Source organism: Populus trichocarpa, unplaced genomic scaffold (genome assembly GCF_000002775.5).
Source record: "Populus trichocarpa isolate Nisqually-1 unplaced genomic scaffold, P.trichocarpa_v4.1 scaffold_820, whole genome shotgun sequence".
Lineage (NCBI taxonomy): Eukaryota > Viridiplantae > Streptophyta > Magnoliopsida > Malpighiales > Salicaceae > Populus > Populus trichocarpa.
In genome coordinates, this window is record NW_026291147.1 from 75,496 (window position 1) to 91,491 (window position 15,996).

Consider the following 15,996-nt stretch of genomic DNA (forward strand, 5'->3'; position numbering starts at 1 on the left):
ATATTAATGTTTTTTCGAGATCTGCCATAAGAAAACAGGAGTGGGATTTCTTGATACCTGAGAAAAAAAATCTTCTTGTTGGAGCTCTTTTCAAGGGCAATCCTACGGTTTCTGAGACTACTCAGTGCATGAGAGCACTCATCCCCACGGGCCACAGAACACTACTGGGTTCTTTCCGTTCTTTCACTTTCTTTCTCTTCTGTCCAAAATCAAGAAATAACAGTGCTTCTTTTTAAAATCTTGAAAAGCAGGTGGTGGTTGATTAATCATTTTGTTTCCTTTTTAGTATTGATTTTACTTGCTCGTTTCAAGTTCATGTTTAAGTAACTTGAAGATTTCTATGCTAATTCTTTGACATCTTAGAGCCCTTTTTATTTCAAAACTCACAGATTTGATGCTGGAAAAAGGCTCTAGAAACCCTTGATTCTTCTTCTCTGGATACCAGTTTCATAAGGGTTTTTAGAGTCCTGCCAAAGGTGTCCAAACTGTCTTTCAAAATCTTCCTAAATAGTCGTCACCGATAATTACTAGCTTTTCCAGGATTACTTAACTAATGATTCTTGTGTTTATCTGAAGATTTTATATTTTAAAGTCTATATTTTGTAACTGCTTGTTTTAAAGATTTTTGTAACTGCCTGTATGTCAATCAAGGCTCTCGTATTTTTCTCTGAGTTTTGCGACATAAGCAACCTCTTTGGGTTCTCCATTGCTGACATCAACTGAAAGAGTTCTCTTCTTTAGCAACAACAGGCTCTGTTTTCTTCAAATCCTCTGTTTTCTCGAGTTCTGTTTTCTCAAATTTGTGAGAGAAATGGCGAGGCTTTTCAGTGTTTTCTCATTAAGGAACTTACTGGTGCTGTCTCTAGCTCTTAACGTGAGCTTGATTTTGAGAGTGCTGTATGAGAAAGAGTCTGGAGTCATTAGCGGTCTCTCTCTGGACAACAGGAGAGAGGCATTGAGGACTGATAGTATGCCTAGTGAGGCACATGCTACCCAGAGGGAACATCTTTCTATGCGCTCTTCTTCTTCGTCTTCTTCTACAGTGGATAGCAATGGCAGGGACAGAGTAATCAATCTTGATCAGTAAGTGCTGCAGTTGTTTTCTTTTCTTTTCGTCTCTTTCTTGAAGTGTCATTTACACCTATTTTGTTGCATAAACAGAACAAAACAAGTTGAGTGCACCTCACCGTTAAAAATTGTTTACTAAAGTGTGCCTAAATAACTCAATTATTCTGGTATAAGTAAAGCTTCAAGTCTGAATGTTTTTATTTATATGCTGACCTCCCTCCAAATCTGTGGTTGAATTGCATCCCTCAGGCAAGGTCCACCATTAACTTTTTTCTACAATTGTTGATGGAGTTTTATTGGTATTCTGATCTGGAGGGGTAAAACTGAAAACTTGCAGCAGGGGTAGGTTTTTCTTTTCAGTTTAGATGCTGACTCCTTACTGGGATTCCTCTCCTTATTTGCGGTAGGAGCAGAACCACAAGCTATGCTAGGTGAGGTAAGTAAGGTAAATGATGGTGTAATCTGCCAGGGTAGAAAAGGACAGGTCCTTTTCTCTTCTTTTTTTTCTTAGATTCCTTATGGTGCGTGTTAGACAATTGGGGTGACTTTTTCGCATTTCGTGACTGTTTTTTTTGTTGTCATCTTTCTGTTCCCAAGTTGAAGGGTGAATCTGTAAGCGCAATAATGGTTTTTTTGTCAAAATCACACCTGTAAAATCCTCCTCCTAACATTCAAGATAAAACTAAAAACTTGAAAATCATTAAAATTAAAGTAGTTAATTTTACTATCAGAGTTTAAATTATGTCGTGTCAAATTTGACAACCTTGATAGCAACATGGTTGGTGGTGCATATTGAAACTTTTTTTTTTTTTATAACTTGGGTGTTTGGACAGTTTACGCGTACCATTATTAGTTCTCTGATTTAATGAACATCCTGTAAGTTTAGTAGACAGGTAAGGCACCGCAGTGATGACAGACATGTACATAAAAAATCAAACCTGAGTGCTAAGGCAAGGAATTCCTCACCAAGACCACTAGACCAAACCGTCAAGTGCATATTGAACTCTTTTTACGTGCCTTGGTTGTGGTCTCGTGGACCTGACTCAAGCTTCATAAAGAAATAAAAAAATAAAAAAAAAGGGATTACCGTTGTTATTCTTTTTTATAGCTATGCACAAATTGGAAAAACTCAAGGTGCATGTTAGCACGAGGCACCATGGGGGCCTGGAAGTGGATTCATTTATGTGGGGTTTGTGCACAGTGCACAGGCAGCTTTCCTTTTGGCATTTGGGGAGATCTGAAGAATATAGTGTGTGCATCTGAGAACTTCGGCCACCTGTATTTTTGCATTAGCTTTTAAGGTCCTCTTTTAGGCCATGTCGAAAAGCGGGCTTTTCTGGATCCGCCACTGTGGGTCCTTTGTATATATGTACCATTTATAACCGGATCTTTACCTAGGGCATCACAAAGATATGATGTTAGCCATGCAATCTACATTATCTAATCATTGATTTCCTCGTAGAGAGGGACCTACAAGTGCTGCCCTCTCCATACCAAACCCAACCAATCTGGAATCCCACTGTAGACTTGTAGTGTTCTGTTTAGAAATATGTGAGGTTCTTCGAGCACTTGAGATAATTATCTGGTCAATGCTGGTGGTGGATTTTGAAGGTGGGATTTGGATGGTTACAGAAAAACTAAATAGATTTGGAAATTCCATGGAATAATTTAATATCTTCAAATTATTGCTGTATTAAATATGTTCTTATGCTGATATAATGATCTGCATGACATATAAGGTGCTAATTTTATATAGTTGCGTAATGTAGTGGCGATCCGACAATGTATGAGAGATATTGGCAACAGACGGGTGACAAATCCACCATTTTGATTCCTGGTTGGCAATCAATGAGCTACTTCTCTGATGCTGGGAGCCTGTGCTGGTTTTTAGAGCCAGAGTTTGCCAAAGAGATATTTAGACTACACAAAGTAGTTGGCAATGCAGTCACCGAGGACCGCTACATTGTTGTTGGGACGGGTTCGACACAGCTTTATCAAGCTGTATTATATGCACTCTCCCCCCTAGATGCAGCGGAACCCCTTAGTGTTGTATCTGCAGCTCCTTACTACTCTGTGAGTGTTAATACTTCTCGTGTATTGTTTGATTTAGCTTTCTGATATGTAGTTTGTCATTTTCCAAAATTCTATTATTTTAATTTAATATCTCAACATGGTGGGTGCATTTATATATAATGTGCCTCTCAAATTTCTCTGCATCACTATTAAATTCCTGGTCTTTTCTGATGCGTAGTTTCAGCTCTATTTTTTGGGTTCTTCACCTCTGTTTTTTTATTAAAACCTCTAGCTTTCATATCCTGCGTTGCTAGTTTCACACAAATATGCATGTGCTGAGTTTTATGGAACAAGTCAGCTTTTAAATGGTTAATCAAATGTTCCTTTTAGTTTCAAATCTGTGCATGAATTCTGAAGTCGATGACCTTCAACTAGGCGCCGCATTTATTCAATGCAGCGTAATCTTCATATGCTTTGATGAGTTGTATCTGGTGCACATCGTGCCATGTTCTATTGAAGATTGTATCATAGGTTGTAAAACAATGAATAATCATAATTGAAACCGAGTTGCTCATAGTTGTCAAGATACGTCTACCAAGCACAATTTCCCTCCAAAACATTTTCAGCTCAATGCAGCAGAACCTCCGTCTCTCCATCCTACTATAGCTTTTATTTAACCATTTTCTTTTTAATCCCTTTGTTCTTTATGCAAGGACTTCATTGAATTCCAAAGTAGAAGGTTCTTCATTTGATATAAAAACAAATTTCTGTCTTCCGTTTTATTGATTCTTTAATTGTGAAGAAATTTAGCAAGAATTAATTGTTTGCTAACAACAATTTTAGCATCCAACCTTTGATGGTTATTATGCGTTAGTCTAACTTTCATCTTGATATTTTGTTACAGTCTTATCCATTAATCACTGACTGCCTGAAGTCAGGGCTTTATAAATGGGCCGGTGATGCACAGAGTTTCAATAAAGAAGGACCGTATATTGAACTCGTTACCTCCCCTAACAATCCAGATGGGTTTGTCAGGCAGTCTGTTGTCAACAAAAGTGGGGGCATCTTGGTTCATGATCTTGCATATTATTGGCCGCAATACTCGCCAATAGCTGCCGCCGCTGATCATGACATTATGCTCTTCACTGTGTCGAAAAGCACAGGACATGCTGGGATGCGCATTGGGTAAGCTTAACTTAGATACGGACAAACATTGTAACTAGATGATTAACCACGTATTTCAAATTCTTTTCTTCAACTTCCTTCAGATGGGCTCTTGTCAAGGATGAAGAAGTAGCCAAAAAGATGGTGAAATACGTAGAGCTCAACACGATCGGCGTGTCAAAGGATTCGCAGCTTCGAGCAGCTAAAGTGCTGCAAGTAGTGACTGATGGCTGCAAATATCCTCCCAGCAAAGAAGGGTCCCTCTTTGACTTTGCTGCCCACCTCATGGAAGAGAGGTGGAAGTTATTAAGGGCCGCAGTCAGGCAAAGTGGTCTCTTCACTTTGCCAGAGTTTCCCCCTGGATCGTGCAGGTTTCTCAACATCTCCTTCGCTCCTCGACCAGGTAAACATGGCTTATATTTTAGATCGTTCATAATTACATCAATTACACTATTCATGAATTTTTCTTTTCTTCTACGAAAATGAGTTTTACACTTACATTATAAGCATGGTCTTCTGCACAGCTTTTGCATGGTTGAAGTGCGAAGCCCCTATAGAAGACTGCGAAGCCTTTCTCCGATCTAACAACATCTTAACAAGAAGCGGTATACATTTTGGCGTTGGACCACAATATGTTAGGATAAGCATGCTAGATCGAGATGAAAACTATGATGAATTTGTAGAGAGATTGTCCACCATCCACCTGCGACAATCCATGCACGTAGATGAGACGGCGGAATAGCATAGGCTTGAGCGTGTCTGTTTCCGTGGTTGCTTCTGCGTTTGAAACAAACCACGGAAACAAAACGTTTGGTAAAATAGCAAACGCTATTTACTGTGTACGGAACCCACCACAATTAACGTTTTAAACGCGAGTTAGCCGAAAGCAATATCCATCTGCTTCTCCTTTCCTGCCGCATTTGTGCATGCGTGCTCTGCACAGGAAGAGTGTAATTAAAATTGTGAGTAGGGGAAGAAAGGCTCACCCGGTGCTGAAGGCTGGAGACGAAGAAGATGGTGACGATCTGGCCAGACAATGTCCTATCTCGTTTTCCATTTATCTCCTGCCCTTTTTGTGTTCTCTGGGTCCTTTTATTCTCTCTCCGATCTTGTTCTACTTTTTTTTTCTTGTTCCCTCTCTTTGTTTTTTTCCTTTTTTTTCTCTGTTTTTTCACCGTGTTTTTCTCCAGTATTTTCTCCCTGTTCTTGCATCTGTGTATTAGTTTTGCAGGAGAAGTGAACAGTGTCATGTGAATTAATTCATGTGGCATGTTCACTGTTCACTTGAATAGTGCCAGCTGAATTTCACTTGGTACTGTTCACATGAACAGTGTCTCCATTGCTCATTGGACCGCGTTCGACCTGGTAAAATTTTTTTATTTTTTTAATTGTGTTTTACTTGAAAAAGTAGTGTTTAATATTAATCAATAACATTGTATAAATTAGAAGGAGATCGCATGATGACGTTGCATTAGCAGAATTTGATTGCAATTTCAATTTTGTTTCTGATGATATTTTACCTGATTTTGTTGCACGCTCAAAAAACCATGGAAACTGTAGTCCTTATCGGATGAATTTCATACGTGATGAAATTGTAGATAAGTTAATGGAATAATAAAAAATATTTGATATAAAATATTATTTATTTAATGATGTAATAGTGATAGTTAAATCTACAATATTTAAATTAAAAACCATCAATATTAATATATATCTTTTCTAGTTATTTTATAACCTCAATTTGGAATGCTTGTTTAACTAAACATATTAAACTATCTTTTATTCCATTTTAATTTCAACAATAACCAATCTCAAGTAAAAGTACTTTTTATAAAATGATTTTTTTCAAACTATAATCGCAAAAGCTACCACAATATCAAACACACAAAAATCCATAATCCATGCTGGTAAAAGATGTAAAAAGAAGGGGGCAAATGAAAGCCATTTATATTCTATCCATCTGCAATACCCTGCCTATCAAGGAATTGGTCACAGATCACTTGTTCATATTTCTTCCTTTTCACACGAACGAATCCATTATTGACGAAATAAAATACGAAGATCGATGGACAAAACAGGGAAACAACTCAAATGTAAATATTAGTTACTGCATGTTTGATCGAATCAAGGGTTTTTTATTTTAAAAAAAGAATTAATGGATCCTGATTCGTGTAAAGAATAATATGATAAGAGAGACTAGACAAATATTTCTTTTTGTGACCTCAATAAAGTTTAATTGTTAAGATTTTCCCTTATCGTAATTAATGTGTGAGTAAATCAGCTAATTTTAATTTTCCTAGAGTTGTAAGCATTAGGGGTGTTCAAAAAAACCGAAAAACTGATTAAACCGAGAAAACTGGAAAAAAAATAACTAAAAAAACCGAACCGTGAAAAAAAACCGATTACAATTTTGAAAAAACCGAACGGTTCGGTTCAGTTTCGGTTTTTTAAGTCTGGAACCGAAAAAACAAAACCGAACCCAAACCGAAAAAACCGAGCCAAACCGGTTTGAACCGGTTTTTGTTCTAAAAAACCAAACCGAACCGAACCGAAACTGATTGGTTTGAACAACTCTAGGAATATTTATTTATAAGCATATGAAATAATTAATCTCAACCATCAATTTTAGAATCTAAAGGTTACAATTTAACAAACATGATGATACATCATATTAACACTAACCTGAGAGAGATGAATCCATTTTAAGAATAACCATTTTCTCATTATAAATATTTTATTCTACTAAATATTATGAGTTTTGCTTAGAGTTAGATTCTGTAACAAGTATATCAGTACTGAACTACAGCAATTTCAAGATGGAAGCAAAAGTCCGAACCTTGACCATAATACTTGCACAACAGGTCTTTCGCCTACGCTATGCCGTGTATCATATTATTCTTTTAAATTGTAAAAACAAATTTATAGATATTATTAACGTATTTTTAACAAGATTACTGTATAAAAACGCAAATAGTTTTTTCTTACAAAGCCTAGTCCTAAACCAACTCGTTATTGTAAGACAAAACAAGAAAATAAATAATTTAAAAGAAAATAAAAAAAACTAGAGTCAATCTGGGTTAAACTGATAAACTTGTGACTCGAGTAATGAGACTGAAATAACTTAATAGAAAGTAAATAAAAAAAATCACAATTTAATTCCCAACCAACTAAATGTTGAAGGCCAAGATTGAAAAGATAACAACTATTTTTTAAAAAAAAAACCCAAAAAAAAAGAGAGGAGAAGAAAAAGTAATTTTATGAGACCATAATAACCCTGTAAAAAACAAATTAAAATAAATTATGAATGTCGATTCTTAAAAAACATAAAGTTAAAGGACAAAATTGAAAAAAAATAAAAATAAAAATAAAAAAAATAAAAAAAATAATTCGAGCCAACCCGGTTACCAACCCGGTTAGTTCTTCAAGTCTCAACCTGGTAAATGTTATAATCAATGGTTAGACACTAATTTCATCATTAATTTACTGGTAAAAAAACAAAATCTGGAAAGAAGAGAGTTGCAAACCTGATTTATTTATAAGATAAAAGACGAGTTTTCCAAAATGCAACCCAGTGCTTTGAAAAAAGCACTTTGCAGCAAACAACGAGGCCATGATCTTTCATGACTTTAGGATTTATTTAATATTTATGAGTCTATTATTTTTGCTGATGAGCTCAAGTTGAAAGGTTAAATAATTGATGACAGCAGGGATCAACCGGCTCAAGGTGTTGTGATGATGTATCCTGTATGTTAGGTTAAAAGCTTCCTAGCTCTTAACCAATGAAAGAAGGCATAAATTAAGGATAGATACTTGGCATATCAAGATTTCTTTCTTTACTTTACGACACCAAATCCATATTTTTAATTTTTTTTGAAGGCCCGGGTAGTAACACCTAATTTGAGCTGAAATCTGAGCCCAAATGCTAGACGTGTCTGGTACTTCTAATGGGCTCAGGCGCCAACCCGAACCTAAGTGTTGGGCACGCCTAGTATCTCTGACAGGCTCGGCGCCAACCTGAGCCCAGGTGCTAGGCATGCCCACACCTTTCATTAGGCTTAGGTGCTTGGTGTCCCCAATACTTTTTTTTAGGCTTGGTGCACCATCCAATCCCAACCCTCAAAAGATATGTCTTAATCTCTTTTTTAAACCGAACACGTGTTTTTTTTTTCCTTTCCTCATTAATGCTTGTGTAAAAGATATTCTCCTCCATTAATACTCATTACTACTTGTGTGATAGATATTCTTTTCCATTGATACTTATGTAAAAGATATTGTCTCTCATAAAAGTTATCATGGTGAAATTACTCTTTAACTCCTTCACTCAAGAAAAAAAACAAGGTCCAAGGGCTATAAATACCTCTTGAATTACTAGGTAAAAGATAATTTTTTTTACATTAAAATGATACAGATTGAATACAAGAATAACTAAAATCTTAAAATTTAAAGCTCTTTAAGTATATTCATCACTAATTTTCTCCACTAAATTGCTAATTTTACCATTAGACAGTTCTCAAACATTCTAAAATAAATTTTTTTATATGTATTCAAAATCATTCATAAAGAAAATTTACTTTAATATTAAAAAAAAACTATTTATAAACACTTAAACAATTTATAATTTAACCACCAAAAAACCAAATCCTGTTAATCCTCCTAATTTTAACACCTCATCGATACTTATTTCAGAATAGAAGGTTGAAGACCAATAAAATTTAGTGTAATCGATTGAAGGAATGCCGCCTGACTCCTCGTATATATGATGCACGTATATTTGAATCCTAGTTATAGAACGAGCATGTTTTGATTACAATAATTGCAGCTTGTGCTTTGATTGTTACTATGAATTTTGAAGTGAGGAACTTGTCAACCATCTCCATGAAGAAACTGATTCATCTTCCATCGAATAACCTGGTGAAAACTTGACTGCTTCCTCTAAGTGAAGCTTCCCACTCAATTGAGGACATCAAGATTTTACAAAGTTCCTGGACAATTTCTCGCATCTCCGGTCGATTTGTCGGGTCTTCATTCATACAATGTGTAGATAGTTCTGCCATCTGCAATATGAGGGTAAGAGGAGGTGTGATACACATATAGATATTGTAAGACATGAAGCTTAATGCAATCGGATTGGCCATGTGGACTTGTCAGCAATGCTCGCACAATTGACTGTATATGCATGGATTTTGTAGAGAGGGGATGCCTATGCCCTTCCATTCGGTAATAGATGAGATCATTTAGCTTCGAAGAATGTATTTTGCTCTGTTTCTGCCTAGGGCTAGGTTCAAGCACAGAGTTGCCTTTTTGAGTTTTGGTCCATCTTTGATCTTTCTCTAGAATTTCTGGTTGTTACTTGTCTGACCTCTTGGCTTCAATGTGAACATAAAATGTAAAGTGGATTGATAATCTTGCAATTACACTGACCTTGTAAACTTCATCCATTGGGTAGCTTCCTTTCATGTTTTCATCTATATTAGCCTCCAAAGCTGTCTCCGGGTCTTGATCTCGGAATATTGCTGTCATCTGATCCAATTTAACAGAAGATATTAAAACAAAAAGGGTTAGATGGCTCATCCATGAAATGTCAAGTAAATATGAGATTGAAGAGGGGGTTTTGGGATGTTGTTGGGGAGGAATAAGCTGAACAACATGAGAATATGCAGAAGAAAAAAGGCTTGTACGCCTCTACATGCAAATGTTCAGACATCGAACACTCCTTGAGTTTCGATCAAATTATTCATAGCAGATGTAACAAGGCATACACTCCATTGTATTGAACCTTGCCGCCTCAGAATTTGTTACATAGCTTGGATACAATCAGGGGATTGATTAAAAGATAAGAGACCTGACTTAATGTAACACAAAACAGATAAAAACAAAAAAACCAAAAGAAGGCAAAACAGCTCATTGGGGATAAACTTGTCTGTAAAATATTTATGAATTGGATATAAAAAAATTGATCTGGATGCACTAGGCTTCAGATAGTAATGACTGGAGATTGATGTGGTGAGTTTTCTAGTTAAATAAGGATTTGTAATCTAAGCAGTCAGTGGGAACTAGTAGACCACACAACAACTATGTTATTCAAATCTGAACTTACAACTGCTACCAGTACTTTCATCTTGTTCGGTTGCCCGTTGTCGCGTGCGAGCGCTCGCTGACCAGTTATTAGCTCTGCCAGGACCACTCCGAAAGAAAACACATCAGTTTTTGATGTCATCTGTAGTTCACGAACAGATCTAGCAGAAAATAATCAGATTGGAACATTACAGTTAACAACCATACAATGGAAAAAAGCATCTTTTGTTTTTTCAAGTGTTGGAATGCAGTGAACAAGAATGAGGCACAAATCTAAGGAGTTATGAGCTCAGGACTTACTCAGGTGCAATGTAACCTGGCGTGCCTACCAGCCGTGTTGCTACTGCATCTTCTTCATTTGATCTTTCTACCAATCTTGCCAGTCCAAAATCTGCAACCTGTGGTAAGAGCATTAGCTAGTACAGTAAGGTGAAGCTAGGAACGGTTTTATGCAACTGCATACATATGCCTAACAACGAGCGAAGCAAATATGTAACAGAACCAATTAACGACAAACATATATTCACACCCTCAAAATGAAAATGGTAGCAAGTACCTTTGCTCCGAGTCCCTTATCAAGTAGAATGTTACTTGTCTTTATATCACGGTGAATATATCGCGCTTTTGTGTGATCATGAATATATTCAATTCCTCGTGCAGCGTCTAGTGCTATTTGTGCTCTTGCAAGCCATGAAAGGGGCGAGTGACCTGATACCATTTAGTGTCAGAACCTTGTAGAAGCAATATGCTGCATGATTTTAGCTTTACCATTCTTTCTAAAGACAGCTTCACTCTCTAATCGGTTCTCATGAGCTTACTGTTAAAGCGTTTATCACACTAATACCTTTTAGCAAAGGGTCATGAAGGTGATCATTGAGTGATCCATTCTGAATATACTCGTATACTAAATAGAGGTGATTATCCCCTGTTGCATATCCCAGCAGCTCCACCTAAGGAATAACATTTTGTTCATTAAAACTATCACATAATCCTTTGTTTTTTAGGGTGTTCTGTACCCTTTTTCTGGAAAAGAAATCCTTACCACATTAATATGATGTATCTTGCACAACACTTTTAGCTCTGAGTAGAATTCCTTTGATCTGGAAGACTTCATTTTCTTAATTGCAACTTCCTGTACTTCGATTTAGCAACAAGGTTTTGTTACTTGATTTAAATTTGTTCAAACTATCAACATGTAGGGGAAATCATATCATACCCTTTCTTTCAGAGTACCAATGTACACAATCCCATATCCTCCCGCTCCAATTTTCCTGCTTTCGTCGAATTGACTTGTGGCCTCATCTATCTCCTTCAAACTATATACAATTGGTCTTTCGGATTCAAAGGTTGCATCTACACCAAGAAATTTAGTTTCACATGAGCAATCGCAATGGAAAGTTACACCTTTCGACTAATTGAGTTAATTTCTATAAGATACTTCCTCAAATTCAGTTATTTTTTTATAGATTTGTCTTGAAGCCAGATTGCTCTGTAGTTGCTTCAGAGTCACGTTAGGAGACTGACCTTCTATGTACTTTTCACGAAAGTGAGTCCTTAAGGAAGTCCTCGTGGGACTTTGGGCTTTGTTGACAACTTCTGGGTCTTCTTTTCTGTTTTTATGGTTTCTGTTTCTTCTGTGGAGGAACAACAGCAATGAACAAACTGAAAATAAAGTCACAGCTGACAGTGTGCCAAGGATTATTGCCAAATTGTGTTGCTTTCCTGGTTTGAACAAGAAGAAGCCAAGAAGTTACCTATCATTTAAAGATTATTTTTTCCATACAACTAGAACATTTAGATTCTGCAAGAAGAATTTGAAGGGTTAATTGCTGACCTTGTTTTGGTGCTTGAATTCCATTCTTCTCTCTGGGAACGAATAAAACCCATCCGACATCAATCAAGTTTGGATTTCGAGTAAATCTTTCATTTAGATTCTCAATCCCAGTCAGTTCTGCAGATAAAAGTTCTGCAATCCCTGTTAGGGTATCATTTTCCTGAACTGTATATGTCACAATCTCTTTAGCCTCTACTTCTAAGCATCCACATACAAGATGCACACTAATCATATCTCCAGCAATAAATAGCCGTTCCACTCCTGGAACCTCCCAAGCTTGCCCACTATAGAGAACCCATGTAACATTGGTAAATATGTCACCAGATTGTACACTATAGAAGGTATCGTAGAAGTAGCCTTGAGTGCCATTCACATCCTTGCAAGTGCATGGAACTGATACAAGATAGTCTTGTTTGAGGCCATGAGTAATGGGCTCAACATTGGATGATTTCACTGAGTAGAAAGAAGCTATTTGCTCAATGGAAAGGCCTTCGGAGATGTGATATAGATAGGAATCACAATTCTGAACCTGGTCAGAGCAACTAAAGGGGTACATGGTGCTGCTTGACTCGATGAAGACATTGGAGGAGAGAACATGAGTAAGGATAATTGCTAAGAAATAAAGGTGGTGGAGATGGAATTGGCGGTTGTTTTGGGCAGCCATCTTCATGACAGAAAATGAATAGCAGGATCACATAATAAACATATATCTTGCACCCCTTTATTATATTTCTGGTGGCCTCCTGATAAGGGATCATCAGCTCATCACCTTACCAACAAATATGCCATTTTTGAACGCAACAAAGTTGCAACTCAAAAGTCATTGACTTGGCTCATTTCTCCTCTTGTATGACCTAAGCAGAATTCGAAAGTTTACCAATTCTGGCTAGCATGCTTTGTCTCCATGTATATGGAACCACATTAGTGGATTATATGTTAATTATTAGTAATTGAAATTGTTGGTGACTTCATTCCTTTCCATGTGTTGTACTTACAAGCATAAGCATTTTTATGAAGACTTTTTCGTGGTGAGGTCATCGTTCATACCTGTTATTCGAAGGGATTAAGCTACAAGTTGTCGCTTTCAGCAAGAAGTTACAGTATTTGTATCATTCCGCAGGTGAACTATTTGGCTGGTCAACTGTAAAATTAAGCATGACCTTTTGCCATCAAGCGACGTCTTCGACCTACCCTTTGAAGTAAACGATGATGTGTAGCAGTACAATTCTGAGAAGTTTCTGGTTGCTGTTTCACACAAGACATGATAATCCCAGATGAGTGTTCATGATCCGTCAAGCTCCAAGAAATTGTTTTATCTTGAAGAATCAACTTCTTTGCATGATGGATCCTGAGCAAAAACCTTCTATTTCGGAGTTGAAAATTACAATAATATCCACTTTGTCGGAGGTGAAAAAAAGAAGAAAAGAAAGTCAAGCTCTGTTGAAAATTGTGTGTGATATTTGAAAGGACATTTCACCAAACAAGGCACTATAAAAAATACACACAGCATTATTTAGAGTTTAGTGGTTTGGTAATCATTGCGCAACCATACGACGACAGCAAAAAGAAGAGAGGTGGCCGGCAGCCAAGACGTCCAGCCAACATTGAGTCATGGTCTGGCTCAACAGGCCTATTAGCCCGTGAAAGCTAGCTTCTTTTGAGCTTTGTCAATTAATTATACCAAGTCAACTTTTAAATATTTCTTGTAAAAAAACACTCAACTCAAATTAAATTTCGGATCAATTTGTTAAGTCATGTTTATTAACTATGCTTTTTGCCACCAATGATAAGATGCAAAAGATCATTTAAGACACTTCATATTTAGAGAATTAAATCTTTTTTTTATATAATTGAATGGAAAAAAAGAAAAAAGAAAAAGAAAAACCAACCTTGAAGGATAGTCCTTTCTTATTACATTCGTAGAAAGGTTATTACTAGAACTCGAAAGGAGCAAGACATACAACTGCTTGGGAAAATATACTAAATCCTTCTTCATGATGTAAGAATGGAGAATAGAGAAAACTTGTTGTCTCTAAGACTTGACCACCATGTCTTCATTTACTAATGAGATAAATAACTTTAGCAATTAATTACACATTTTGTTACTTATTTCTGGTTTAACATTTTGCTTTCTAACAAAAAAAAAAAAAAACTTATCCAACATCACTTTCTCAAGGTATTAATGCTCATTTTACTTGGACTAGTTTTCTGCAGTATTGTTTTTTTAATATCTAACAGATTCTTTTGAATTATTTATAAAGAAATAAGCTTCAGTAGGCCTCAAAGCCCAATATATCAATCATGTCACAATCTTGAAAACCCTTTTTATGTCTTCCCACCCTCTTGACCACCCTTTGTCACCTCTCGGGCCTTGCTCTGAACAATCTGGCCCGTCTCCCTAGCTTTCTGGCCCACTTGTCCTGCCGTTTCCCGTGTCCTCCGTTTCGCTTGATCCAATTTCTGTGGCAAGGGACCTCTGATCAAGCTTCGAATATAGCTGGCCATCCATGAGAGCGATGAGAGTGCGGTGACCCCAAAAGCACCAGACGTTAAGAATCCAAGCACGCCCAGCCCTATGACAAGAGCTGCAGGGACCAAAGCTGGGCTAAAAATAACAAAAAGTGGCGTTGCCACAGCTAGCCCAATAAGTGTCCCTACAAGAGTGAGACCTGCAAGGAAGAGAAGGGTGCCACCAACAGGCAACAAGGTCACAACAGCTAAAACCTGGGAAGTTGAAGCACCCTTTCCAGGGAGGAATATGCCCGCTGTGCCTTGACCACCAGGTCTCAGCTGTTGCTGTTGTTGGCGAAAGTCAGCCATGGAGAGGCTGCTGGGACTAGCTAAAGATCAGCTTGTAGATTATTGCAGAGATGGAGATGGCATGCAAAAACGGAGAGCACAGAACGAGCGTTATATTTTTGGAGATGGGGGAAAGGACACGTGGTATAATGGGGTGACACATGTTTGGTAAGTGGGATGTACAAGCTTGCAGTTGCATGGTGAGTGTGTCTTTCGTAGTACGTGTTTGCAGAGTCAGCGTGGTGTTGTGTTCTGTAATAAATGGAATGGAATGGGGCTCATACAAGCAAGCAGTCCCAAAGCTTGGAGCTTCGCGTTGTTGGGCTATTTTGCTTGGGGGCCTGATTAAAACGGTGGGTTGATTTATTACCCAAAAGACCAATAGAAGTTGGAAATTATTCATTTATGGCTGAATTTTCCATGATTGGTGAATGATTTCATCGAAATTGATATACAGTCTGTAAATTCTTAGTAAAGAAATGAACTAGTAGGGCGACAATTTTGTTATGTTGACGATGGCAATTGACATGATACGAATATTAACTTAGGTTTGGTAATAATAATTAATGACATGATCGATGATTTATTATTTGTTTAGATTAATTTACAATTAATATGGTTAAATATATTGTTAGCAATATTAATTATCATAAACTAAAAGTGGAAGTTCCAAAAACATCTACCTCCATTGTACGACAATACAAATCCTAAAATATGAAAAAGTAATTGATAATTATTTATCTAGTCTATCCAATATCTTATATAATCTACATAATTAATGGAGAAATCACAGGGTTTTTTTGTTAGACAAGAGACTCTTGTTTTTCTGTGAAATTTCTCACTTTGAAGCCTTTTTTTCCCCATAAATAAAGGGATTATAACTACATCTTGCTATCACCATGCAATCTCAAAAGAAAAAATAATTGACATGGAGAATTTAATTATTTAACTATTAAATGGGCAATGGCCCATCAAATAACATTTTAATTTAAAAATTAAAACATAACTAATATTTTCTTACTTGGCCCTTCCAACGTTTAATA

At 36.7% G+C, this 15,996-nt stretch overlaps 3 protein-coding genes across 3 annotated transcripts; 1 reads left to right on the plus strand and 2 right to left on the minus strand.

Moving 5' to 3' along the window:
• Positions 1–7: 7 nt before the first annotated feature.
• LOC112324299 (tryptophan aminotransferase-related protein 2) lies at positions 8–5,696 on the plus strand. Its single transcript, XM_024586248.2, has 5 exons — positions 8–1,083; positions 2,838–3,141; positions 3,986–4,266; positions 4,350–4,648; positions 4,770–5,696. The coding sequence occupies exons 1-5, from the start codon at positions 812–814 to the stop codon at positions 4,985–4,987; spliced, it is 1,374 nt and encodes a 457-aa protein (XP_024442016.1). The 5' UTR covers positions 8–811; the 3' UTR covers positions 4,988–5,696.
• A 3,101-nt stretch (positions 5,697–8,797) lies between these two features.
• LOC7457767 (lysM domain receptor-like kinase 3) lies at positions 8,798–13,593 on the minus strand. Its single transcript, XM_024586479.2, has 10 exons — positions 12,155–13,593; positions 11,845–12,042; positions 11,537–11,673; positions 11,363–11,452; positions 11,165–11,270; positions 10,877–11,028; positions 10,621–10,718; positions 10,343–10,481; positions 9,667–9,765; positions 8,798–9,299 (listed from the first exon to the last, which is right to left on the minus strand). The coding sequence occupies exons 1-10, from the start codon at positions 12,822–12,824 to the stop codon at positions 9,135–9,137; spliced, it is 1,854 nt and encodes a 617-aa protein (XP_024442247.2). The 5' UTR covers positions 12,825–13,593; the 3' UTR covers positions 8,798–9,134.
• Positions 13,594–14,479: 886 nt separating this feature from the next.
• LOC127904872 (oleosin H2-like) lies at positions 14,480–14,974 on the minus strand. Its single transcript, XM_052449902.1, has one exon. The coding sequence runs from the start codon at positions 14,972–14,974 to the stop codon at positions 14,480–14,482; it is 495 nt and encodes a 164-aa protein (XP_052305862.1).
• Positions 14,975–15,996: the final 1,022 nt, after the last annotated feature.